The sequence below is a fragment of the Erythrolamprus reginae genome, chromosome 7 (genome assembly GCF_031021105.1).
Source record: "Erythrolamprus reginae isolate rEryReg1 chromosome 7, rEryReg1.hap1, whole genome shotgun sequence".
In the NCBI taxonomy this organism is placed as follows: domain Eukaryota; kingdom Metazoa; phylum Chordata; class Lepidosauria; order Squamata; family Dipsadidae; genus Erythrolamprus; species Erythrolamprus reginae.
The window spans coordinates 34,714,298-34,741,174 of record NC_091956.1 but is presented as its reverse complement, the minus strand read 5'-3'; the positions used below and the strand labels follow the sequence as shown (position 1 = coordinate 34,741,174).

The following is a 26,877-nucleotide window of genomic DNA, read 5'->3' as shown; positions in this document are numbered from 1 at the left end:
GAGGGGTGGAGCTCTTGCCTTCTCCCTGGCTCAAGCAAAGGAGACAGCCATTTTCTCCAACCGAGAGGGGGAAAAGCAATGGGAAACCGGTGAGGTCGTGTTTGTGTGTGTGTGTGTCTGTGTGTGTGTGTGTGTGTGTGTGTGTGTGTATGCCCCCTCTCCCCCCCACCGTGAAAAAAGCCAGCTACCTCTTGCTGAAACCCAGAGGCTTTTTTTAAAACTCCCTGTGTGTATTTGTCAACAGGTTTACAGTAACTATTCCTTGCTCTCTCTGCATTGCCCTTAGTTGGGTTAAAAAGGCCCCCTGCTGTCAGATTCTCCTCCCCCTCCTTTGAAAGGATTTAAACTGTTTAAAAAATGGTATTTTGTGGTAGTTGCTGTCCTTGCTTGGATAGGATCTAATAATGTGAAGCATTTTACATATTTTAAAAATGAGTTTGATTCTAAATAGGACCTGCATATTTAGGATACAAAACCACAAGAGCTGTCTGTGTTTAGCAAGTTTTGCTTGTCTCGCTAGTCTGTCTGTCTGTCTGTCTATCTATCTGTATCTATTTCTATCTATCTATCTATCTATCTATTTTTCTATCTGTCTATCTTTCTATCTATCTATTTTTCTATCTATCTATTTTTCTTTCTATCTATCTATCTATCTTTCTATCTGTCTATCTGTCTATTTTTCTTTCTATCTATTTTTCTATCTATCTATCTATCTATCTATCTTTCTATCTATCTATTTTTCTATCTATCTATCTATCTATCTGTATCTATTTCTATCTATCTATCTATCTATTTTTCTATCTGTCTGTCTGTCTGTCTGTCTATATCTATCTATCTATCTATCTATCTATCTATCTATCTATCTGGTTTTCTATGCTGATAACCTCACAGCAGCTAATGCTGAAGCTCTTCTTTGGATACATTTATTTGTTTGTTTGTTTGTTTGTTTGTTTATTTATTTAATTGGATTTGTACGCCATCCCTCTCCAAGGACTCAGGGTGGCTCACAGCATATATAAAAACAGAACAATAATGTAAATCCAATTAATGATGAGAAGGAATCCAGTTTTGAAGGATTTTAACTCTTAGGTTTTAGCTTTGTTGCTGATCGAGCTACTTTTTTTACTTTTTAATTTATTGTTAATATTGTTAATTTGTTTACCCTCTTTTAAATTTACAGAGCTAGTTTACTGGTTTTCTTTAAAATAAATATTCTAAAACATGTCTCAATTAATGTAATTTTATTGTTTTCCATTTTTATAAGTTACCAGTAGCCACTGCATTTTCTAACTTCGGCTTATACTCGGGTCAATACGTTTTCCCAGTTTTTGTGGCAAAAATTGGTGCCTCGGCTTATACTCAGGTCGGCTTATACTCGAGTATATACGGTATACTTAATTTCAACTGTTCTTTTCTTCATGAGTCTATTAAACTGTTCTTGTTTGTTGATTATAGGTCTCAAATTTTAAAATCTTCTCCAAAGGTCAATTTAATCTTTAGTTATAATTCAATATATTTCCAATTATAATCCAAAAAATATCCAGTCACAATCCAAGTCCGAATCCAAGTCCAAGTCCAAGAAATAATTCAATTATAGTTCCAGTACAAATCCCAAAGTCAAAATATAGTTATAATCCAAAAGGGTTTAAATCCAAATATAGTTATAATCCCAAACGATTTAATACAAAATTAAGATGCAAATCCAGGTGTTTATTTTTGATTTAAGTCAAATTCATTGTGGTCCAATTCTCAACGCAAGTTCACTTATAACAAAATTTTAATTATATTCCATGGTAAAGTATTAATTCCTTGTATCTATTACAATTTAAAACATTTATTTGCAATGGTTCCTTCCAGGCAGTACAGTTAATTCGTATATTCAGGCTTTATTTAGAATAAATTGTTCTTATTCTTTTTCAAAAAAGTATATCCCAGTTTAAAAAGCAAAGTTAATCCATTCCAAGTATCTCGTTTCTTTTCTATTTTCTCTTTATTTCACAATTTTATTCTTTCTTTTCATGCTTATTGTTGGGTTTAACTACTCTACTACATGCTTGCACTGTCTTGTAAACACATCTCTATGGTCAGGTCGCAATTAACTGACCAGTGTGTCACCTTTTGATGACCAAAAGCGGCAGATACTCTGCAGGCTATATAAACCTCTGCAGAGTAGATGATCCCCCCCCCCCTTCTCTTCTACCTCTTCTACCTTCTTCTGAACTCCTGTGTGCTCCATTGTCCTCGGCTTAGGGTACATGTGTGAGATGAAATCCAAAGCCATCCTCACACATGGGACCATCCAGAAGTTATTAATATGGACTGGAATATAAACTCATCTGCCTGCAATCTATCAATTGCATGAATCAACATAATTGTAAGTAAAGATTGTATTTTTCATCTTTATGAAGGAGTGGTTATTCATTGCTAACAAATGGGATTCTGAACCACGTGTTATTTCTTGCCATGCTAACTCCGCTGCAAATTAAGCCAGCTGAACTCTGCTAATACAAACAAAATTAATAATAATCAAAATACCCAACACTTATTTGTTCAGAGTAAATTCCAAAAGCAATCCTTCCGCAGCTCGTGTTAACAAAGAGTTCCAGAAACTGCTGCCGGTTTAAAACTTTTCTCTTTCATCTTTAAATTTTACTTTTTAGTTGGTTCCCATCTCCTAGAGTCCTCTTCAGAGATGGGAATTTAAATGCGAGTAGTAGTATTTGCCAAATTTTGTTTAATTCTTCGTTGTATTTAGTACAGAAAAAAAAGTTCCTGCTGAGCTTTTTGCCCAAGGATATAGTTTTCCCTTATTACTTTTTTTTGTTCGCCTTTTATTTTGAAATGTTAATAATTCTAAACGTTTTTAAACTGTCACAATAGACTTGTACCTTAATTCTTCTTTTCTTCTTATTTCCTTTTTTCTTCTGCTACATTGGTTTGACTTCTTCTGATCTTCTATTCCGTACGTATGGTCGAGCTGCAATGGCCAAGTCTTCGAAGATCAAGATTCGGTTTTTCCGACTCCAAAGCTGCAGGGCAAGCCCTCCCCTTCGGAGCTTCGGCGTTAGCTCCTTGGGGTCTGGGGACCCCCCTGTTCTTCGATCGGACTGTCCGGGTCCAATCTAATCGCTCAAAGCGACCCTTGGAGGGGAAAAAGGAAGCACCGGGGACAGAGCCCTGTCCCGGAGCTCCCACCGCATCTCTGGTCCAAACCGGAAGTCCCCACTAGCTCTTTTCCAATCCTCTGGAAATTCCTTGGTGTTCCAAGATTTTTTAAAGATATGATACAAGTAGCACAGTAGAAGATAACAATATTAAAACCTCTGTATAATTAATATTTTGTAATTAATTTATGAAGAGAGTATTGCAATATTAAACAGCCTGGAAAAACACTTGTGTAAATTGGGAGGCTGCATTGTGCTGTACCTCTGCAGCCTGCCAATCAAGAAGTCCAGAATAGCTTTGGAAAAAGTTAAGAAAGAGTTAAATTTGGGCAAATAAAAGGGAGAACATGGAAGGTTCCCCCCTTTCCACCGAGTGCTGGGTTAAATGGAAGCAGGAGAATTGAAATGAAATTCTCCTTGGATTTGCAGAAATCTTCCATTTGAGGTTTCATGCAGGGAGAAAAAGAAGATGGACTGAGGTAGGGGGTCTTTCTAGAACCCCATTGCTCCAAATATACGAGGATCCAGTCCTTCCTCGAGGACGGCTTTTGTAGTTCTTTGTGAATGAGCCCGGCAGCAGCAGTGGTGGGGATAGAGTTTGCCTAGGTTCTCCACCATCTTGGAACAACGCTGCACATGGGAGAGTTTTCCAGTGCAGTGCAGTATCGGGATGGCAGAGAGCTTGCTTGGGAGAGCAGGCGGTAGTGGTAGACATTGCTTGGAAGAGGCTAAGGAAGCTCTCCGGCATCCTGGAACCGTCCTGTTCCCGGATGCCGGAGAGGCACAGTTTTGAGATGGTGGAGAACTTGCTTGGGAGAACCAGCTGCAGCAACAGAGATTGCTTGGGAGAGGCCAAGGAAGCTCTTCACCATCCCGGAACTGTACTGTGAGGCAGCAGTTTACCTGTTGAGTACACTGAACCAGAAGATAGGCAGACAGGCAGGAAGAGCCTGCCCCTTCCTAACATGGCACGTCAATTTTTGCATGCCAGTGGGAAGCAGCCTGAGAGTTGGGGCAGGAGTCCCACATGCTATGAGCCTATATACTATGTAGTATAAGTCTTGGTGGCACAGTGGTTAGAGTGCAGTACTGCAAGCTAATTCTGATCACCGGTTGCCAGCAGTTTGGCAGATCGAATCTCAGCAGGCTCACAGTTGACTCAGCCTTCTATCCTTACAAGATCAGTAAAATGAGGACTCAAATTATTGGGGGCAATGAGTTTTACTCTCTGTAAACTGCTTAAAGAGGGCTGTGGTATATAAATCTAAATGCTATTGCTGTTGCTCTGTGGCCAAGCCAAGGCCCATGTTCCTCTCTGCTTCCCACCTGGCCTGCCTCCTCCCCCTGCCAGCCAAGCAGGGAGGGCAGTGAGAGGGGTAGCAGCAGCCCCTGTCAAGTGTAGTGCACAGAGGTGGAGGGCAAGGCGTCCCCAGCATGCTTGTTAATCCAGCCAGCCATACAACTACAAGTCTGGCACAGAAGCTGCTGGTGGTCAGGGGGCAGCAGCCCACACATACACAGGGAGAGGCACAGGCCTGCACTTGGAAGGGGACATCAGGTGAGCTAGCATCGGGGCTGGGAAGGGCTGGGAAGAGAAAAATCCAAAAAAATTCAAAAAGAAAAAAAGCCAAAAACAAGATGGCGACACATGTACATTGCCAGAAACATGGCTTTTACCCATGTGCAGTTAATTTTAAAAAAGATGGTGGCACCCACAGACCAGCACCAACCAATCCAGTTCAATGATGTCATAAGCGGGTCACTACCAGTTCAGGCGAACCAGGAGGAACCTACCCCTGATTCAATGGTGAAAAAAATTCCTGCCAAAGGAATTAAGGGTTAGATAAGAAAACCTCTAATGTCCCTTCCAACTAGTCTAGTCTAGTCCAGTCCAGTCCAGTCCATTCTATTTTCTTACTGGTAGAGTTACAGTCCTACAATTTCTCATTAAGGTTTCATTGTTTCACATACTTCCACTCCAGTACAGGTAGCCCTTGACTTATGATCACAATTAGGACTGGTATTTCTATTGCTAAACAAATCTGTTTTTAAGTGAGTCATGCCCAATTTTACAAAAAATGTTTTACCATGGTTAAGCAAATTAGTGTAGTTTTTAAGTAAATCACATGGTTATTAAGTGAATTCTGCTTCTCCCAATGACTTGGCTTATTGGAAGCCATCAGATAAGCTCACAAATGGCAATTGTGTGACCTCAGGAGTCTGCAACTGTTGTAAATATTTTATTTATTTATTTATTTATTTATTGGATTTGTATGCCGCCCCTCTCCAGAGACTCGGGGCGGCTAACAGCGACAATAAAACAGTGTACAATAGTAATTTGGTATTGATGTTGATGATATATGCTAAGCACCTAAATTTTGATTACATCACCGTGGGGATACTGCAATAGTTGTAAGTGGGAGAACAGGTTGTAAGTCACTTTTTTTCAATTGTAACTGTTGTGATTTCCAACAGTTGCTAAACAAATAGTTGGAAGTCAAAGACTACCTGTAGATATCTGTTTTTAAAAAAGAAAGTTTCCCTGCTCTTATTTTAATTGAATAAAAAACTCAAACTCAAAAGCTCAAACTCAACCCTGACAGGATGGAGTGGCTGTGGGTTTTGCCTCCCAAGGACAATTCCATCTGTCCGTCCATTACCCTGGAGAGGGAATTATTGCCCCCCCTCGGAGAGGGTCCGCAACTTGGGCGTCCTCCTTGATCCACAGCTAACATTGGAACATCATCTTTCGGCTGTGGCGAGGAGGGCGTTTGCACAGGATTGCCTAGTGCACCAGTTGTGGCCCTATTTGGACAGGGAGTCATTGCTCACAGTCGCTCATGCCCTCATCACCTCGAGGTTCGACTATTGCAACGCTCTCTACATGGGGCTACCTTTGAAAAGTGTTCAGAAACTTCAGATTGTGCAGAATGCGGTTGCAAGAGCTACCACGGGGTTACCTAGATTCGCCCACGTCTCTCCAACACTCTGTGGCTTGCACTGGCTGCTGATCAGTTTCCAGTCGCAATTCAAACTGTTGGTAATGACCTTTAAAGCCCTACATGGCATCGGACCAAAATACCTCCGGAACGGTCTTCTGCCGCACGAATCCCAGCGGCCGATAAGGTCCCACAGAGTTGGCCTTCTCTGGGTCCCGTCGACTAAACAATGTCGTCTGGCGGGCCTCAGGGGAAGAGCCTTGTCTGTGGTGGCCCTGGCCCTCTGGAATCAACTCCCCCCAAAGATTAGAACTGTCCCCACCCTCCTTGTCTTTGCAAATTACTTAAGACCCACCTGTATCGCCAGTCATGGGGGAATTGAAACATCTCCCCCAGGCTTATATAGTTTTATGTATGGTATGCTTGTGTTGCATGGTTTTTAAATGATGGGTTTTTAGATGCTTTTTTAATATTAGATTTGTTTACATTGTCACATTGTTATTATTATTGTTGTGAGCTGCCTTGAGTCTCCAGAGAGGGGCCGCATACAAATCTAATAAATTATTATTATTATTATTATTATTATTATTATTAATAATAATAATAATGATAATAATAATATAATAATAATAAATAACTCTAAACTTAATCCTATAATTTGTCCTAGATGTTCTTAAATTGTTAGTATTTCATTAAATGGCATTGCTATTTTAGAATTTAATTTTAGGTCTTTATGAAACTATAAAATGGCTCTGGGGTATATTTACATCTGGACACTGAAAATTACAGTAATTCTTTATGAACTTTCTTTGGTTTTTTGCGTTCTTGTGTTTATTTTTTCATTTCATTCATTTTTAGCACCTGGAGTCACTGCAATTATTGGAGGACGTCCAAAAATGTAAGTGTTTTTAGAGGAGAATTATATTAATTATTGCTCTTTTCTGACATTCTAATGTTTTGCATCCTGAACTTGAGATTGTTGGCTGGGAAAGTTGAAGATGAATTCAGGACACCCATGATTTGTAATTTTTCTTGAGCAGTAGGTAAGTTGTTTTCCTATTGCTCATGAAATTGATGTCTGCAATTTGTAGATGTTGGTGTGCTTTAAGCAATTTACTGAAGAAATATTTTCTATGGACTACCAAATATAGGTTGTTTATAGCAGGGGTCACCAACCTTGGCAACTTTAAGACTTGTGGACTTCAACTCCAAGAGTTGGGGACCCCTGGTTTATAATATTTAGTATGTTAATATAAGTACCATAACTCTACATTAAAACTGGTGAACCAAAAAGAGCTGATTTGTGTGAGCAAGAACAAATTATTATTTATTCGATTTCTGTGCCGCCCAATCCCAAAGGACTCAGGGCAGCTATTTGGACAACTTGTGTAGCAACATAAGAATTTCAATTGAGATCTCTGAAAGATTTTCCCTGGAGTGTAACTCTTCTGCCTTTAAGGTGAAGGGGCCAGGGCCGCCGATAGGCCAGTATTACTGGTACTGGCGTCAGGGGCCCGGCCAAATTGAAAAATGGGGGGGCGGTTTTGGCCCGCCACCGTGTGCCGGGCTCCTGGCGCCTGCAGCAGTCATTGTGCCCAGAACCGTTCCCTGCTGTAGGCTGCGCACGCCTGTGCCAGCGCACCCCAAAACGCCCCCCCGAGCACCCTTTTCCAAGGGCACGCACAGAGCCGCGGCCGCCCCCACCCCCTGCGCCTCTAGCCCGATCGCGCCCCTGGCTAGTCGCCGCTGCCGCCTGCCCACCCGATCCGCCTCTCTTTCTCCTCCGCTTCCCACCTTCGCCGAGAGTGCTTTTGTCCCGGCCTCTCAGCGAGGGGGCTACAGGAGAGGCGGGCCAGGTGATTTTCAATGTCGGGTGCATGGGCCGGCGCGCGCTCTCCCCATCCCCCTGCCAGCCCGCCTGGAACATTCAAAGTAAGCAAAACCTTCGCCGAACATTACTTTGAATGTTCCGGGCAGGCTGGCAGGGGGATGGGGAGAGCGTGCGCCGGCCTGTGCGCCCAACATTGAAAATCACTTTCGCCAGCCTCTGGAGAACGAGAGAGAGTGAGAGCGACAGAGCAAGATAGAGAGAAAGTGAGAAAGAGAGAGAGAGAGAAAGAGGGGGGAGAGAAAGAGATAGAACGAGAGAGAAAGAGTGAGAGAGAAAAAAGGGAGAAAGAGTGAGAGAGAGAAAGCAAGAGAGAGAGAGAGAGAAAACAAGAGAGGGAAAGTGAGAAAAAGAGAGAGAGCAAGAGGGGGAGAGATAGAGCAAGAGGGGAAGAGATAGAGAAAGAGAGAGAAAGAAAAAGAAAGAGAGAGATGAGAGAGGAAGGAAGAGAGTGAGAGAGAGGAAGAAAGCAAGAGAGAGAAAGAGAAAGAAAGAAAGAGATGAGAGAGGAAGGAAGAGAGTGAGAGAGGAAGAGAGCAAGAGAGAGAAAGAGAAAGAGAGAAAGAAAGAAAGATGAGAGAGGAAGGAAGAGAGAGAGCGGAAGAAAGCAAGATAGAGAAAGAGAAAGAAAGAAAGAAAGATGAGAGAGGAAGGAAGAGAGAGAGAGCGGAAGAAAGCAAGATAGAAAAAGAGAGAGAAAGAAAGAGAGAGAGAGAGATGAGAGAGGAAGGAAGAGAGTGAGAGAGAGGAAGAAAGCAAGATAGAGAAAGAGAGAAAGAAAGAGAGAGAGAGAGATGAGAGAGGAAGGAAGAGAAAGAGAGGAAGAAAGAGAGAGAGAAAAGAGTGGCAGGAAGAGAGAGAGAAATGATAGAAAAAAGGGGAGAAAAAAAGAGAAATGAGAAAATGATTGAGGCAGAGAATGACAGAAAAGAGAGAGAAACAGAGAGAGAAGTGACTCTTGATTTAAAGCATATGGTAAAAGCACTTAAATAATAACAGAAAAAAGCCCCAGCCCTCACCTGTTTTTATTAGTAGTTTTGCTGGTTGTTTTAGTTTTAATAGTAATGGATTTTGCTTTTTTTAAATTATTAATTTCTTTTAATAAAAAAGACGGGATTTATTTATATGTATGTATGTATGTATCAAATGTTTTTAGCTGAATTTTTTTAAAATTAAGGGAGACTAGGATGGTACAATTTCGGGCTTGTTCTGGCCTCATCAGCTAGCCTAGAGGCAAAAAGGAGCTGTGACGTTCCTTCAATATACCAAGGAGATCCGACATAAAAAACATATAGCCCCTCCCTGGTACAGAGCTGAGGGATCAGGTCTGGTGGCTCAGCTGTTAATTCTCTGCCTTACAAGGCAGAAGCTGCCAGATCGAATCCCAGTAAGGGTGTGGCTAGCTGATGAGGCCAGAACAAGGTCGAAATGGTACCATCCTAGTCTCCCTTAATTTTAAAAAATTTCAGCTAAAAACATTTGATACATACAGAATATAGTTGTCGGCTATGAATAAATTAACTGCCTTGAAATGGTCCTGGGTTGGGCCTAGAGGCAAAAAGGAGCTGTGATGTTCCTTCAATATACCAAGGTGATCTGACATAAAAAACATATAGCCCCTCCCTGGTACAGAGCTGAGGGATCAGGTCTGGTGGCTCAACTGTTAATCCTCTGCCTTACAAGGCAGAAGCTGCCAGATCGAATCCCAGTAAGGGTGTAGCTAGCTGATGAGGCCAGAACAAGGCCGAAATGGTACCATCCTAGTCTCCCTTAATTTTAAAAAAATTCAGCTAAAAACATTTGATACATACAGAAAGAAAGAAAGAGAGAGAGAGAGAGATGAGAGAGGAAGGAAGAGAGAGAAGGAAGAAGCAATGGGCGGAACCTCACCAAGAGGAAATGCAATCTGGAAATAAGGAAAAACTTGGGACTGGGTGGCATATGACAGTATTGGTATATATTGGTATATATATGCCACCCAGTCCCACGTTTTTCCTTATTTCCAGATTGCATTTCCTCTTGGTGAGGTTCCGCCCATTGCTTCTTGTACTACCTTCAGGTGGCATGGAGAATAAATAGATGCCATCTGCTCTGTGGCTGCCCTTTAAAGATTGGGAAACTACTATTACATTCCCCCTAGTTTTCTATTTGTTGAGCTAAACATACTAGTTCTCTTAGCCCTTGTTCATAGGATTTAGCCTCTAGGCCAGGGGTGTCAAACTCAATTTCATTGAGGGCCACATCAGGGCTGTGTTTGACCTCAGAGGGCCGGGGGAGGGCTTGCCTAGGGTGTGTGGCCATGGTGGGCATGGCACGGGATTTGGGGGCAGTAGTTTTAAAATGGCGGGGGCAGACACTTAGGCTGTATGGGGCCCCAAAATTCCTGATGGCGGCCCTGGAAGGGGCTGAGAATAATAAAAGATTGAAAGCTATGGTTTTAGTTTACTATTGTAGCAACCTGTAGCTACAATAGTAGCTACAGGTTGTACAATAGTGGAATAAGTTATCAGAGATATAATTGAAAGGTCTCTAAATATGCCAATTAGTTGACCAGTTCTGCTCTGATGATAAAAAATTCTCTCAAATTACTTCTGAGGTGCAAATGTGTGGAGAATGTTACCAAACTTCACAACTTCATAAATAGCTGAAAATGCAGAGGGATTTACTGCAGTTTTGGAAGAATCTGATGTTTATTTTCACTATTATGGTCCAAATATAAGTCTGTCAACACATCTAAAAAAAGAAGAGCTGTTGAGACAAACTTGGGACTTTTTCTTTAATGACATTTAACAAGGTTGAAGATCTCGTGATAAAAAGAAATGCCTGAGAAACTTCCAGAGAAGAAAAAGATTTTACTTCATGAAGATAAGTTTGAGGGAATGATTTAAACTTAATGAGCCAACTGAATTTCTCTGTGCTTGATACATGTAACTGAAAGAAACCCAAAATTTGATAATGTAATTTTTTAAACATTTTCGTACATGTTTATGTTTATGTTTATTTAGATTTGTATGCCGCCCCTCTCCGCAGACTCGGGGCGGCTCACAACAAAGTGAAAAAACAGTTTACAACAAATCTAAATTTCTACTAAAAACATTTTAAAAAACCCATTTTCTAAACACACATACATACACACATACCATTCATAAATTGTATATGCCCGAGGGAGATGTCTCAGTTCCCCCATGCCTGACGACACAGGTGGGTCTTAAGGAGCTTACGAAAGGCAAGCAGAGTAGGGGCAGTTCTAATCTCCGGGGGGAGTTGGTTCCACATATAATGCTTAAGTAATTTTTAAACTAGGCAAAAGATATTGTAAATGTGTTTGAGAGTACCTGTATTAAGACAACAGTAAAGAAAATGATGTACCAGTTTAAAAAACCTGTGTGTTAAAAAGGATGTTTATAAAAGAAAACAAATATTATTCAATAAGGGTAGGTTGGAGGGAGGAATCTAAATGTAATATTGAAGTTTAAAGCTTACAGGAGTCAAAGAAAAAGACATACAGTATTATAAAGTTTTGATTTGAAAAGAGAAAGGAAAAAAGTTTTTCTTTCTTTAAAAAAAAGTTTAGTACAGTGGTACCCTCGTCATACGAACTTTTCAAGATACGAACCCGGGGTTTGCGATTTGTTTGCCTCGTCCTAAGAACCATTTTCATCTTAAGAACCGAGCCCGGCTGCGTGCGCTCTCTCTTCCCGCCCCCGCCGGGAATTCCCCGCCGGGATTTCCCAGCTTCTGACTTCCAGATGAAGCACCTGGGATTTTCCCTTGGCCAGCGTCTAGTCAAAATGCCCCCCTTCCTCCTCCTGCCAGGTGAAGTATTTGGGGGGGATGTCAGGCTCCGGGTCCAGAGTCGCTGCTCCTGCCCCCCCCCAGCCAAATCAGCAGCTTCGGGCTTCTCAAAGCCCGAAGCCAGGATGCCTCCCCCCACCCCTCCCACCCAGAGCTTCCCAGCAAAGGGGAACCTGTCTCCTGAAGAGGCGAAGTGCTGAGGGGGGAGGGGGGGCAGGCCCCTGGGTCTGGAGTCACTGCTCTGCCCCCTTCCCCCCCCAGCCGAATCAGCTCTGGGATCCCTTCTCCGTTCCTGGATGGATGGATGGATGGATAGATGATTGATACTCTGTCTATCTATCTATCTATCTATCCATCCATCTATCCATCATCTACTTATCTGTCTGTCTATCTATCCCTCTATCCATTATCTATCCATCTATCCATCATCTACCCGCCTATCTATCTATCTATCTATCTATCTATCTATCTATCCATCATCTACCTATCTATCCACCCACCCATCCATTTATCCATCTTGCCTGAGAATTGAACGGAAACAGTTTGATCCTCGGCAGCCGGGCAAGCCTACGCGGTTTTTACGCAGAGAAACCGCTCCCAGTCCTCCCCACCCTTCTTGCCGATCAGAAAGAGAAAGAGAAGGAGAAAGAGTGGAAGGCAAGCCTCTAGATGGGTGGGTGGGTGGTTGGGTGGGTGGGTGGATGGATGGATGGATGGATGGATAGATAGATAGATAGATAGATAGATAGATAGATAGATAGATAGATAGATAGATAGATAACGGATAGATGGATAGATGGATGGATAGGTAGGTAGATAGGTAGGTAGGTAGATGATGGATAGATGGATAGATAGATAGCTAGGTAGGTGAAGGATAGATGGATAGGTAGGTAGATAGGTAGGTAGATGATGGATAGGTAGGTAGGTAGGTAGGTAGATAGATAGATAGATAGATAGATAGATAGATAGATAGATAGATAGATAGATAGATAGATAGATAGATACAGTAGATACAGTAGATACAGTAGATACAGTAGATAGATAGATAGTCCCCACCCGGGTCTTTTGAGGGCCAGCCCATTGCCAGCCCAGCACACCACGAAAACACGCTCAGTCGGAGGGGTGGGCAACAGTTCCAGGAAAGATGGAGAAGCCCCCCCCCATCCACACATACACCCCTCCAGGGAAACATGAGGCAGGGAAGCTGTGTGAGGCACGTATGGGAGGAAGCTTCTCAGGAGAAGGTTTAAATGATGAGGGGGGAGAAATAAAGAAAGAAACCCACATTTGCCTGTCCCTCAACTGCTCTCTCATCCTTGGGTGTCATTGCAAAGGAGAGGCAGTCAGCCTCTCTCTCTCTTTCTCTCTCTCTCACACACAAACACACTTCCCCCTCACTTTCCCTTCCACTCTTTCTCTTTCCGATGGGCAGGAGGGACAAAGAGGATTCGGAGCGGTTTCTCCCAGACAGGGCTGCCCAGGATCAAAGGGAGGGAGGAAATGCAATGGCCAGATTAGGACTCCAGATCGCTACTTCAATTGGGTGCCGCTTGTTTGGCCAGGGAGACAAAGGGGAGCATGTGGCTGTCACCGCGGACTCAGGAGGAGGAAGGGGTGCATCTTCTCAAGGGAGCCTTGTCTGAAGCCAAAGCACCAGGATTCTCCTTTGCTGTCACTGAAAACTTTCAAGGTGGGTGGAAGCCACACCAGTAGACAAACCGCCAGGCAGCTTCCTGCGCTGTCAATCCACCCACGAGGCTCCCTCCAGACACCCTGCGCTGTCTTCCCCCCCCTCCCCTCCACCCACCCCCGAACAAGGATCCAAATGCTGGTGGTAGTAAGGCAAAAGTTTTGGGCTTGCACGCATTATTCGCTTTTCCATTGATTCCTATGGGAAACATTGTTTCATCTTACGAACTTTTCACCTTATGAACCTCATCCCGGAACCAATTAAGTTCGTAAGACAAGGTATCACTGTACTTTGAAGGAGAAAAGGGTGAAAAAAGGAACTCCTCCACTTTTTCCCTCAGTAAGTCAAATTTGAAAGAATGCAATGAATTTTGTAAATAAAATGGTGACAATTCACAAAGATTACTAGGTACAAATAGAAATATACATTATTTCCACAGCAAGGAAGATAAACAGGAATAGTTTTTCTTGCTCCCTTTCCTTCCCTTAATTTCCAATCTTTTTCTTCTCTTCTTTGTATTTTATTTAATTAAGAATAAAAATAAATTTAAAAAGGAGAAGAGTTTCAATTGAGAATGGTTGATAACCTGATTAAGAGTTTCTTGAAAGATGAAAACTTCAAAAGATGAAAATTGTCAGAAAATATTATCATACCGAAAGAATGAATCTGAGAATTATTTTCAAAAGACAAAATACATAACTTAGAAATGAAGTACAAGTCTATGGACAATCAATCACAAAGTTTTAACTACACACAAAAAATCTAGGCTTCAGCAAGAAAACATAGTTACTGTTGAGATACAGATGATATTATTACATGACTTTCTTTGAACCTTGTACTATAACAACTGCTACATTGTATCTCCAAAAAAATTGCTAAGCAAGCTTGGAAACACAAGATGGACATTCTGCTGCAATATGATTATCCTAGGTCTCACATCTCACAAGTCATCCAATAAGTAATTGTGGAGTTTGATCTCACTATTTGACTCAAATGAAGAAGTGGAAGGTACTTTAAGGACCTGGTTTAGCTGAGGACAACTTTAGTAAGTTTTATTTAGTGGCAGACCTATGTAGCAAATGGCAATGATTATGTGGAAAAATAAAAGGGAACAAAAAGCTATTTAAATTAAAGTTATGGAAGTTCCACCCCTCTTCAAAACAGCAGTAGCAAGATTAAGGTTGTTTGTTTATGGAGATTCTCATTCAGAGCAAAATGTTTTCAAAGAAAAAACCAAGGAAGTCCAGTTAACTTTTGAAAGAGTGCCTTTGGGACAAACTTAAAAGTTTATACATCAAAGATTATCTGTAATATATAATTACACTCAATTAAGGTACTGGCAATAAGTCAAAAGCTTTCTGAAACGATTTATATTTTAGTAATTTTCTGAAGGCCAGCATTTTGGGGGAGGGACATCAATAATTACGTTATGTTTTCAATATTTAAATTGTTACTCCCAAGCACTATAACTGATCTTAAAAAGTTACAAAGGCTAAAAGCTATGTGAAATGTGTTTCTGTTCACATCAATTTTTATTTGCACCTCTTTTTCCAGATCTCCTGTTCTGAAACCATTTTTCTTCTTTTATCCAAAGAAGCATATCAAGGTAGGAACTGCTATTTAGCATTAATTCTAGAAAGAATGGCAAGTCTAATATATTAAATTTTTAAAATAGAATATTTGGGAAATAACATTGAAGGAGGAGGGACTATTATGGCGGGGCCTGAGCAGCAGCCTTCACTTCTCCAGATATACTTGATTGGTGACGATAACAATGAGGGACATCCATTGTGGAATCTACCCAAGCATTAATCCATAACTGCTGAGTCAACTGCAGAAGTTGCTGCATGAACACAAGTATATTTTGAAACTTAAGGCTGCTGTTGATTCTGTTTCTAAGGGCCACAAGGACTTCCAAGTGGTGATTAATACCAATAGGAAGCCTCCTGGAGAGCACCAAGGTAATTTCAATGCTCCCATGGCTACAGAAGTGGCTGTTCTCATTGTCGGTCAGGAGAAGGGAGATGAGTCATTCTGTGTCAAGTGGACCAGTGGTCCACACCTTACCATCTCAGATTTTGGTAAAATTTGGCACATAGTTTCTTTATAATATAAAACTATGCTGTGCAAAATTTTAATTCAAAGGACTAAAAATTGGGAGTTCTAGGAGGCCTCAAGTAAAGGGTTGCAAAATGCTGAGTCAGCAAAAGTGACATTTTGGGCCAGCTTCCAGAACTATGAAACATGGCAGTTTCAGTAGAATGCTGGATATATTTGGAGAACCTGCACACCTTGTGAGGCTTTATAAACTGGCAAAACCCCAAATACCTAGTCCTCTTACTTTTTACATGGTTCAGGCTCAAACTGCAAAAAAAAAAAAAAAACCCTCAAAAATGAATTACAGCAATCTTCAGGTTGCTGTAGTTTCAAAACTACTTGGCCTTTCAGGTTGATTTTTGGCAGATGTACTAAGTACACAGCTGCAAAGAGGACTACCAATTTGCAGCACTATCCTTCAAGTTGTTGAAAAGATATAAGAGTTCAAAGTTGGTACTACAAAGTTGGTAGTCCTGTAAACTGCCATGTTGGCCCAAAATATCATTTTTCTGACTCAGCATTTTGCAACCCTTTACTTAAGGTCTCCTGGAACTCCCAATTTTTAGTCTTAAATTTTGCACAGCATAGTTTTATATCATAAAGTAATCATGTGCCAAATTTCATCAAAATCTGAGATGGTAAGGTGGGGATGAGCTTTAAAATTGGTCCACTTGACCCGGAACGACCCTGATACAGCAGAGACAACAGGTTGTTACGAATCAGTGAGGTTCACTGTGCCTATGAGCTCTGGAGCCCACCATCATCAAAGCCACCTCAAAGAACCTGAGAGACCGGACTTGGAAGGAGTGGAAGTTGTTGATGAGGAAAGAACTCCAACTGTTCCAATTGATGGGCTGATGGAGAGCGATACCAACTCCGACAATGATCCCCTGGTAAGTCACCCAGTGATCCCGGTAACCATCAACATAGAACTGGTAGTTCCATCCTCAGGGCACAAAGGGAACCTGGTAGCTATCCTGAACTTGGGTTACACCAAAAGCTTAGTCAATCCTGCTCTAGTCAAGATGCTGGACTTAAGATTCAAGCAATTCAAAGTGCCCATTTATTTATTTATTTATTTATTTATTTATTCTACTTCTATGCCACCCAATACCTAAGGACTCCTGAGGGCCCATGACTTTTTTTACTGGCTCAGTAGCAGGGGAGGGGCAGGAACATTCATCCCGAACCAATAGAAATGAGAATGTGGGCACACACAGAGTCTGAACTTTATTGTGGAGCTTGGCATAGCAAGACCTCTTGTTCTAGGTTTGGCATAATGTTACATCCTCATACAGATAAAACACAGACCTGAAGCAGTTGTCAGTCCTTTAATGTGGGTTAAAAGCAGGTAACAAACATCAGAAGAAGAACAAGCCACAGGCTGGTGTGACTGACTGCTTATATACATGTAACCCAGCCCCACCTAGCTCACTAGCCAATCAGCTTACAGTATTGTTCCACACCCCAATTATGGGTAGTTGCAAACCCTGATTGTCCTCAGGACACAACACCCCTTCCCACCTGATTAGTACACACAAAATCCTCTAGATATGTGGGTCGCTTACGTGATCTTATAGAACGGCGAAGTTCAACCTCTGGTGGAGGAACTAATGGTTCTATTTCTCTAGGCAAGGATTGTGATTGTGCTTCTGTGTGACTTTCCTGATGTGGTGATTTCGGTGTCGACCCTAGATGTTGATTTCCCATGGAGGGGGTAATCTCTGTGTAGTCGGGTAATGTAATGCTGGTTGGTTGGACGGGTGGTACTTGTGATGCTGGCGTAGCGGCTTCTAAAGTTCGACAACGTAGTTGATCCATGTGCCGACGCCAGATCCGTCCATCCCCTAGCTGGACCCTGTAAGAATGCGGTCCAGCCTGACTCCCAACTCTGTTCTCTTCCCCCATAATTCCTAACATATACTGAATCTCCTTGGGCAAATACTCTCGTGCATTTTGGTGGTTCCTTATCTCTGTTAGGAGTATATGTATGGTGAATCTGATCTAATCTCGTACGCAGACGCCGGCCCATAAGTACTTCTGCTGGACTCCTGCCTGTGGTAGGGCAGGGAGTTGAATGTTGAGTAGTCAAATAAAGGTTCACCTTACTTTTCCAAACCCGTCCTTTAAGGCGACCTAAGGCCTCTTTTGTAGACTGCACAGCCCTCTCCACCCGGCCGTTACTTCTCGGATGCCAAGGGGCTGTTAAAATTTGCCTAATTCCCAAGGTGGCTAAATATACTTGGAATTGTGCAGATGTAAACTGTGGTCCATTATTGGTCACCAACTGATCGGGTAACCCATGTGTGGAGAAGTGTCGGGATAGAATGTTAATTACACTCTCCGGTGTCGTAGACTGTAAGATATCTACCTCTACCCAGCCCGAATAAGCATCTGCCAATACCATAAATTTATGCCCATGGAAGGGGCCATCCAGGTCAAGATGGACCCTAGACCATGGTCCTCTAGGTAATTTCCACTGCCTTGGGCGTATTTCCGGAGGCATAGGTCTGGAGTTCTGACACTCCCTACAGTGCTCTACCCACGTCTGAATGGCTTGGTCTAACCCCGGCCATCAGACATAACTACGAGCCAAGGCCTTCATCCGGACAATGCCTGGATGGTATTCATGGAGGAGGCTTAAGACTATGTCCTGTAAGGATGGGGGAACAATGACTCTTGATCCCCACAACAAACACCCTCTATATATAGATAACTCACTTTGCCTTGTCCGGAAAGGTATAAATTCACTAGGCATGGTTCCCGTGGGCCATCCCCATTTCATCCAATCAATAATTTGGGAAATGATATTATCCATAGAGGAGTGGGTCGCTATGTCGGCTGCAGACAATGAATTGCTAAATACATCAGAGAACTCATCGAATATACACGAATACACGTCACGGGTTACGGAATGAATTCCTGATACGGACAAACCTACTTTGGTAAACCAGTCCCTCCCCACTAGTGATGGTAGGGGGTTAGTTACAATTATTAGTGGGAGAATCCCAGAAAATGCCCCCTTTTTTACATGGACCTTTACCTCCCCCTTAGTTGGGATTAAGTTCCCTTGATAATCCCGCAGTTTCACACTTGTTGGGCTCAACTTAACTTGAGATGGGTCACCAACCAGTTGGGCAAAAATGTCCCAGGAAACCAAACTCCTGGCGGACCCAGTGTCTACTTCCATTTCTAGGGGTGACCCTTCAATAGTTACAATCATGGACATTTCTTTTGTCCCACCTCCTGCTGTTAAAAATACTTCTTCCTCTCCTTTGAACAATTCTTGGTCCGCTTTTGTGGCGAAACAATCGCCTCGTCGTCCTGACGGATGTTGTTGCATGTGATGTGAGGGTATGGCACCCCTAACGGTTTGATTAGGTGTTGAACGGTAAACTCTGGATAGATGACCCGTTCTTCCGCAGTTGTAACAGGTTGCAGTGCGGAACCGACATGAAGACCGAAGGTGTGGGTCGCCACAGCTGGAGCACGGTGGGTAGTTTGATCGTTGCACCGGTGTGATCCTCTGCTTGGTTCCCAGGTTTGATATACAATGGCGGTTGGTGGTGGTATGAAGGCGAGCAACTATTTCACCACGGTTTGCATCGTCCCTAAGGGAGTAAGTTGTTGCGTAGGTGCTTGTTTGTGGAAAGGGTATTCCCGTTTCCGGAATACAGTGAACCCTCGATCATCGCGAGGGTTCCGTTCCAGGACCCCAAGCGATGATCGATTTTTCGCGAAGTAGCGGTGCGGAAGTAAAAACACCATCTGCGCATGTGCAGATGGTGTTTTTACTTCCACCGCCGCAGCGCGTTGCTGGGGAGCGCGCGCGCGTTGCTGGGGCCGCTCCCCAGCTGGGGAGCGGATCTGGGGTTTCCCCAAGCGCGCGCGAGTTGCTGGGGCTGCTTCCCAGCTGGGGAGCGGATCTGGGGTTTCCCCAAGCGCGCGCGCGTTGCCGGCTCCGCTTCCCAGCTGGGAAGCGAAGCTAGGCTGCCCCAAGCTCGCGCGCGTTGCTGGGGCTGCTCCCCAGCTGGGGAGCGGATCTGGGGTTTCCCCAAGCGCGCGCGCGTTGCCGGCTCCGCTTCCCAGCTGGGAAGCGAAGCTAGGCTGCCCCAAGCGTGCGCGCGTTGCTGGGGCTGCTCCCCAGCTGGGGAGCGGATCTGGGGTTTCCCCAAGCGCGCGCGCGTTGCCGGCTCCGCTTCCCAGCTGGGAAGCGAAGCTAGGCTGCCCCAAGCGCGCGCGCGTTGCTGGGGCTGCTCCCCAGCTGGGGAGCGGATCTGGGGTTTCCCCAAGCGCGCGCGCGTTGCCGGCTCCGCTTCCCAACTGGGAAGCAAAGCTAGGCTGCCCCAAGCGCGCGCGCGTTGCTGGGGCTGCTCCCCAGCTGGGGAGCGGATCTGGGGTTTCCCCAAGCGCGCGCGCGTTGCCGGCTCCGCGCTAGGCTGCCCCAAGCTCGCGCCGCCCGCCCGCCCACGCTGTTGCCGGCTCCGCTTCCCAGCTGGGAAGCGGAGCTAGGCTGCCCCAAGCTCGCGCGCGCCGCCCGCCCGCCCACGCTGTTGCCGGCTCCGCTTCCCAGCTGGGAAGCGGAGCTAGGCTGCCCCAAGCTCGCGCGCGCCGCCCGCCCGCCCACGCTGTTGCCGGCTCCGCTTCCCAGCTGGGAAGCGGAGCTAGGCTGCCCCAAGCTCGCGCTCCAGCCCACCGCCGCTGGGGTCTTACCGGGGCAAGAGGGGGAAGACCCAGGGAAGCCTCTGCCCGGCGGGGAAACTCCACCATCTACGCATGCGTGGAAGGGCACGCATGCGCAGATGGTGGAGTTTACTTCCGGGTTGAAAACTAGCGAAATAGCCCTTTCGCGATCCTTGAGGACGCGAAACTCGAGGGTTCACTGTACATCGTTGTATGTCCGCGGAAGTATGAAGTGCCGTCTCTGCAGCGCAGGCATCGTCAATAGCTGTAGCTAGTGTAAGTTTAGAATGGGCCAGGAGGCGGCGCTGAAGCTGAGGGTCTCGCACCCCGCAAACCAACTGTTCTAATAGGGAGCATTCCGAATTTTCAAAATCACAGTCTCTTGCTGCGTCACGAAGGGCAGCCACATATTGGGTGACTGATTCGCCCTCGGCTTGGATGCGGCGTCTAAAATGGAAGCGACATAAAATAAAGGATGGAGCTGGGGCATAATGTTTTTTAAGTTTGTCCATCAGCTCTTCCCATGGAACTTCATAAACCACCTGTGGTGCTACAAGAGTGCGTGCCATACGAAACATGGTTTTACCACAAGCGTTTAAAAAACAAGCAATGCGGCGAGCTTCTGATAATCCCCTAAGATCCTGTGCCTTTAGATAACATTCAAAACGGTCCAAAAAACTTTCCCACGTGTCACTACTAGGGTCAAATGGATCAAAAGGCACAAGAAACAAATTTTGGCTCGCCATATTAATAACCAATCCTCTAGTATGCACAGGTGGCTTTTGGTAACAACAGTAGCACAATGCAGGTGGCTTCAAGAAGGAAAAAGAATGAATAAATAAATAAAAGGGAAAACCAAGGTTCTTCCCAGGCTGCAAGACAGCTGAGTCCCTCGGCGGCAGTGCAAAAGGCTCCACAGAATAAATAAATAAAAGGCAAACCAAGATTCTTCCCGGGCTGCCACAGGAGCAGGAACAAAGCAGGAACAATAAATTTGGGGAGGTTCCCCCCCCCCCCCGCCGTCAATTCAGCTGTAAAAACAAACTCCGGTAGCAACACACACAAAAAACTCAGTCAGGAAACAGCTGAGACCTTGAGTGCTAGCAGCGTAGATGGCTTCAACCGTCGAAAGAACTGAAACTTGGAGTCTCTTCTCCAGTTGTAGTAATGATGGCATGCAGGCTTAAAATAAGCTCTCTCAATTCCCAGTGCAGATGGTTGTTGTAAAATCAGCAATAGCAACATCCAAAACGGCTCAACAACCACAGAGCTGAAAAAGAGGTAACCTGAAAAGAGGAAAAAAACACAGCAGTGGCTAAGCAGGAATCCTGGTTACCTTAAGTCCATAAAACACTTTCAATCCCACCTTCGTCGCCAGATGTTACATCCTCATACAGATAAAACACAGACCTGAAGCAGTTGTCAGTCCTTTAATGTGGGTTAAAAGCAGGTAACAAACATCAGAAGAAGAACAAGCCACAGGCTGGTCTGACTGACTGCTTATATACATGTAACCCAGCCCCACCTAGCTCACTAGCCAATCAGCTTACAGTATTGTTCCACACCCCAATTATGGGTAGTTGCAAACCCTGATTGTCCTCAGGACACAACACATAATTACTGAAGTGAAATCCTTATGTAAACTAGAGGAGGATGTTATTAAAGATTTGGTGGACCAGAAAGGAAGAGAAGCCAGAAAAGAAACATGAGGTTCTTCCTTTACTCCTAAGCCACCATGGGTAGAGCCAAGAAGGGAGGTGGAAGCTGAAACAAATGAGCATCCCCAGGGTGATCCCTGAATCCCTAAAGAATATTGGGATCTGTGGGTCGATTTTAGCAAAAAGGACTCGGATGCATATTTATTTTATTTATTATTTATTCATTGATTTTGTCCATTACACAATGAGAGTTATATTGGGTATACATATAGTAAATACATAATGAAGGTTATGGAAGATATACTCATAGAAAAATATATCTAGGAAAGAATAGAAGAGAAGAAATAGGAATAAAATATAACAATGAAAGAATAGAAGAAATATAGGAAAAGAAGAATGGTATAGGAGATATAGGAGAGCAATAGGACAGGGGACGGAAGGCACTCTAGTGCACTTATGCACACCCCTTACTGGCCTCTTAGGAATCTGGAAAGGTCAATCGTGGATAATCTAAGGGTAATGTGTTGAGGGTTTGGGGATGACACTATGGAGTCCAGTAATGAGTTCCATGCTTCAACAACTCGGTTACTGAAGTCATAGTTTTTACAGTCAAGTTTGGAGCGGTTAATATTAAGTTTAAATCTGTTGTGTGCTCTTGTGTTGTGGTTGAAGCTGAAGTAGTTGCCGACGGGCAGAACGTTGCAGCATATAATCTTGTGGGCAATACTTAGATCATGTTTAATGCCTCTTAGTTCTAAGCTTTCTAGACCCAGGATTCAAAATCTAGTCTTGTAGGGTATTCTCTTTCGAGTGGAGGAGTGAAGGGCTCTTCTTGTGAAGTATCTTTGAATATTTTCAAGGGTGTTAATGTCTGAGATGCGATATGGGTTCCAAACAGATGAGCTGTATTCGAGGATGGGTGTGGTGAAAGTTTTGTAAGCTCTGGTAAGTAGTGAGAGATATTTAGTACCATGGAAAAATTTCCCTCCCTCAGAGACCAAGTGGTTTAATTCCCAAAACACATTAAACCATCCAGACTGCTTAAAAAGTTCCACGAACAATATCTAGATTAGCCTCGATGACCATTCAACTAATTATGCCTTTTATGTGTGTCTCTTCCTCCCTGTCTTATTTACATAACGAATGTAGTGGGGCAGTATGTCAGGTGTGCCATCTCAGTAACTTAATCTTAACATCTCAGTAACTTAATCTATTAACATCTTAATACCTAATGTAATCAAGGGGGGCAGTATGTCAGGTGTGCCATCTCAGGCCTGGCGCCTCGCTGGCATCCTGCCATGAAAAGCTAGGGAGGAAAGGGGGTCATGTATAATGGACAAATGGAATCAAGGGTCTTTCTTTCCTAAGGGACCTATCTGGGGCAGGTCTGACACAGATGTTCATTAGGTAACTGTACAGGTTTACTGATTACTCCTATCATAGATCTATATATGTATATTTTTCCAGATCAATATATTTATGAATGGACAACATGTTGAAACATTTCGGGAAGATATTTCATTAACTTCTGATCTAACTGCTTCACATGATGAGCCCCAGTCTCAAGAAGATTTCAAAGGTACTATTGTTTGTTTATTTATGAATGAATGTATTATAGCTTTTATCATCTATCTTCTTGAGAGATTAAGGCATCATACATCAGGAGTCCACTCATTTTATTCCCATAACTTTATGAGATGGATTGAGTTGACAGAAATAGTTATCCAGTTGCCCTTTCGTTAAGTGTGAATTTGCATATGGGTCTATTTATTTATTGATTCATTTGATTTGATTTGATTTGATTTGTATGCCGCCCCTCTCCGAAGACTCGGGGCGGCTCACAACAATAATAAAAACATTATAGTAGAAGAACAAATCTAATATTAAAAAACATATAAAACCCTATCATTATTTTTAAAAAACCAAACAGCACATTCATACCAAACAAAACAAAGTATAAAAAAGCCTGGGGGAAAGGTGTCTCAACTCCCCCATGCCTGGCGGTATAAGTGAGTCTTGAGTAGTTTACGAAAGACAGGGAAGGTGGGGGCAGTTCTAATCTCTGGGGGGAGTTGGTTCCAGAGGGCCGGGGCCGTCACAGAGAAGGCCCTTCCCCTGGGGCCCGCCAAACGGGACCCGGAGAAGGCCAACTCTGTGGGACCTTATCGGTCGGTGGGATTCGTGCAGTAGCAGGCGGTTCCGGAGGTACTCTGGTCCAATGCAATGTAGGGCTTTAAAGGTCATGACCAACACTTTGAATTGTGACCAGAAACTGATCGGCAGCCAATGCAAGCCACGGAGTGTTGAAGAAACATGAGTGAAACTTGGAAGCCCCACGATGGCTCTCGCGGCTGCGTTCTGCACGATCTGAAGTTTCCGAACACTTTTCAAAGGTAGCCCCATGTAGAGAGCGTTGCAGTAATCGAACCTCGAGGTGATGAGGGCATGAGCAACTGTGAGCAATGATTCCCTGTCCAAATAGGGCTGCCACTGGTGAACCAGGCGAAACTGGGCAAACACCCTCCTCACCACAGCTGAAAGATGATGTTCCAATGTCAGCTGTGGATCGAGCAGGACGCCCAAGTTGCGGACCCTCTCCGAGGGGGGCAATAATTCCCTATCCAGGGTAATGGACGGACAGATGGAATTGTCCTTGGGAGGCAAAACCCACAGCCACTCCATCCTGTCAGGGTTGAGTTTGAGTTTGTTGACACCCATCCAGGCCCCAACAGCCTCCAGGCACCGGCACATCACTTCCACTGCCTCGTTGACTGGACATGGGGTGGAGATGTATAACTGAGTATCATCAGCGTATTGATGATACCTCACAGCATTCCCTTGGATGATCTCACCCAGCGGTTTCATGTAGATATTAAATAGCAGGGGGGAGAGGACCAACCCCTGAGGCACCCCACAAATGAGAGACCTAGAGGTCGCCCTCTGACCCCCCACTAACACCGACTGCGATAGACCAGAGAGGTAGGAGGAGAACCACTGGAGAACAGTGCCTCCCACTCCCAACCCCTCCAGCCGGCGCAGAAGGATACCATGGTCGATGGTATCAAAAGCCGCTGAGAGGTCAAGAAGCATCAGGACAGAGGACAAGCCCCTGTCCCGGGCCTGCCAGAGATCATCCATCAACACGACCAAAGCAGGTTCTGTGCTGTAGCCGGGCCTGAATCCAGACTGCTGAGGACCTAGATAATCGACTTCTTCCATGGACTGCTGGAGGTGCGGCGTCACCACCTTCTCAACAACCTTCCCCATAAAGGAAGGTTGGAGACTGGAGGGTAGTTATTAAACACGGCTGGTTCTAGGGAAGGCTTCTTGAGGAGGGGGAACACAAGCCTCATAAATGGCCGGAATGGACCCTCTCCCCAAGGAGGCGTTGACAATCTCCTGGGCCCAGCTCCGTGCCACCTCTCGGCCGGCCAAAACCAACCAAGAGGGACACAGATCCAGTAGACAGGTGGCAGAACTCACACCTCCAATGGCCTTGTCCACTTCATCAGGTGTCACCAAGTCAAACTCCTCCCAGACTGATGGACAAAGACGTTTAGCCCCAGTCACCTCGACTGACTCATTGTCAGCCGATACTGCTATGCAATTGGAGTCGAGGTCAGCCCAGATCCAAGCGACTTTATCAGCGAAAAACGAGTTAAATTCCTCGGCACTACCCTGCAAGGGCTCCCCAACTCCCCCCTGATTTAGAAGGGAGCGGGTCACCCTAAACAGAGCGGCCGGGCAGGATTCCGCTGATGCAATCAAGGCAGCATGGTACACACATCTTGCCGCCTTGAGCGCCACTTTGTAGGTCTTAATAAAAGCTCTTACAAGTGTTTGGTCAGATTCGGACTTACTCTTCCTCCATTGCTTCTCCAGACGTCTCTTCTGGCGTTTCAACTCCCGGAGCTCCTCGTTGAACCATGGAGCTCTACGGGGTCTAGTGCCACAGAGAGGTCACAATGGCGCAATTCGGTCAAGAGCCTCCGCTGCAACCTTGTTCCAGGCCTCAGCAAGAGACTCTGCCAAGCTGTGGACGAGTGAATCTGGTAGATCCCCAAGCACCCTCTGAAAGCCCTCAGGGTCCATCAGGTGTCTGGGGCGGAACCTCCTAATCGATTCTGCCTCCCTGCGGGGGAGGATTGGAGTCAGGAAATCAAGCCGCAGTAGAAAATGGTCTGACCATGACAAAGGCAATGCTCCTAAGCCCCTTAGTCTCAGACCATTACTCAATTGCTCCGAGAGGAATATCATGTCGGGTGTGTGTCCAACCTCGTGAGTCGGACCCTGAACTACTGGAGTCAGGCCCATGGCTGTCATGGTGGCCATGAACTCCTGTGCTAATCCAGAGGAACCGCTGAGTGACGGCAGATTGAAGTCCCCCAGGACAATGAGTCCGGGGAACTCCACCGCCAACCCGGCCATCTTCTCGAGCAGCACAGGCAGGGCTGTTGACACGCAGCTGGGAGGCAGGTACGTGAGTAACAAGCCCACCTGAACCCCTAAATTCAACTTCACAAGGAGTGACTCACAACCCGCAATCTCAGGGGCAACGAGTCTATGCAGGCGAAGGTTCTCCTTGGCTACAATAGCCACTCCTCCCCTTCTTCCCTGGGGTCGAGGCTGATGCCATATCTGAAACCCGGCTGGGCATATTTCCGAGAGGAACTCCTCCCTCTGGGCCCAGCCAGGTTTCAGTCACACATGCCAGATCGGCCTCCTCATCCAGGATTAATAATAATAAATAATAATAATTTATTAGATTTGTATGCCGCCCCTCTCCGAATACTCGGGGCGGCTCACAACAAGCGATAAAACAATATTGTACAGGCACAAATCTAATATTAAAAAAAACCTAAAAACCCTATCAATTTAAAAAACCAAACAGCACATACATACCAAACATAAATTATAATAAGCCTGGGGGAAAGGTGTCTCAAATCCCCCATGCCTGGCGGTA

At 44.6% G+C, this 26,877-nt stretch overlaps 1 protein-coding gene across 4 annotated transcripts in view; it reads left to right on the top strand.

The window, feature by feature from the left end:
* Window positions 1-26,877, top strand: part of LOC139170309 (uncharacterized) — a 197,050-nt gene that overhangs the window by 115,191 nt on the left and 54,982 nt on the right. For 3 of the 4 annotated variants that reach the window (XM_070757319.1, XM_070757318.1, XM_070757321.1), the window contains exons 14-16: window positions 6,962-7,001; window positions 15,031-15,082; window positions 23,382-23,493. The exons of the other annotated variant lie outside the window; for it this stretch is intronic. In XM_070757319.1, coding sequence (XP_070613420.1) covers window positions 6,962-7,001; window positions 15,031-15,082; window positions 23,382-23,493 — 204 coding nt within the window. The remainder of the gene's footprint in view (window positions 1-6,961; window positions 7,002-15,030; window positions 15,083-23,381; window positions 23,494-26,877) is intronic. 4 annotated transcript variants of the gene reach the window in all.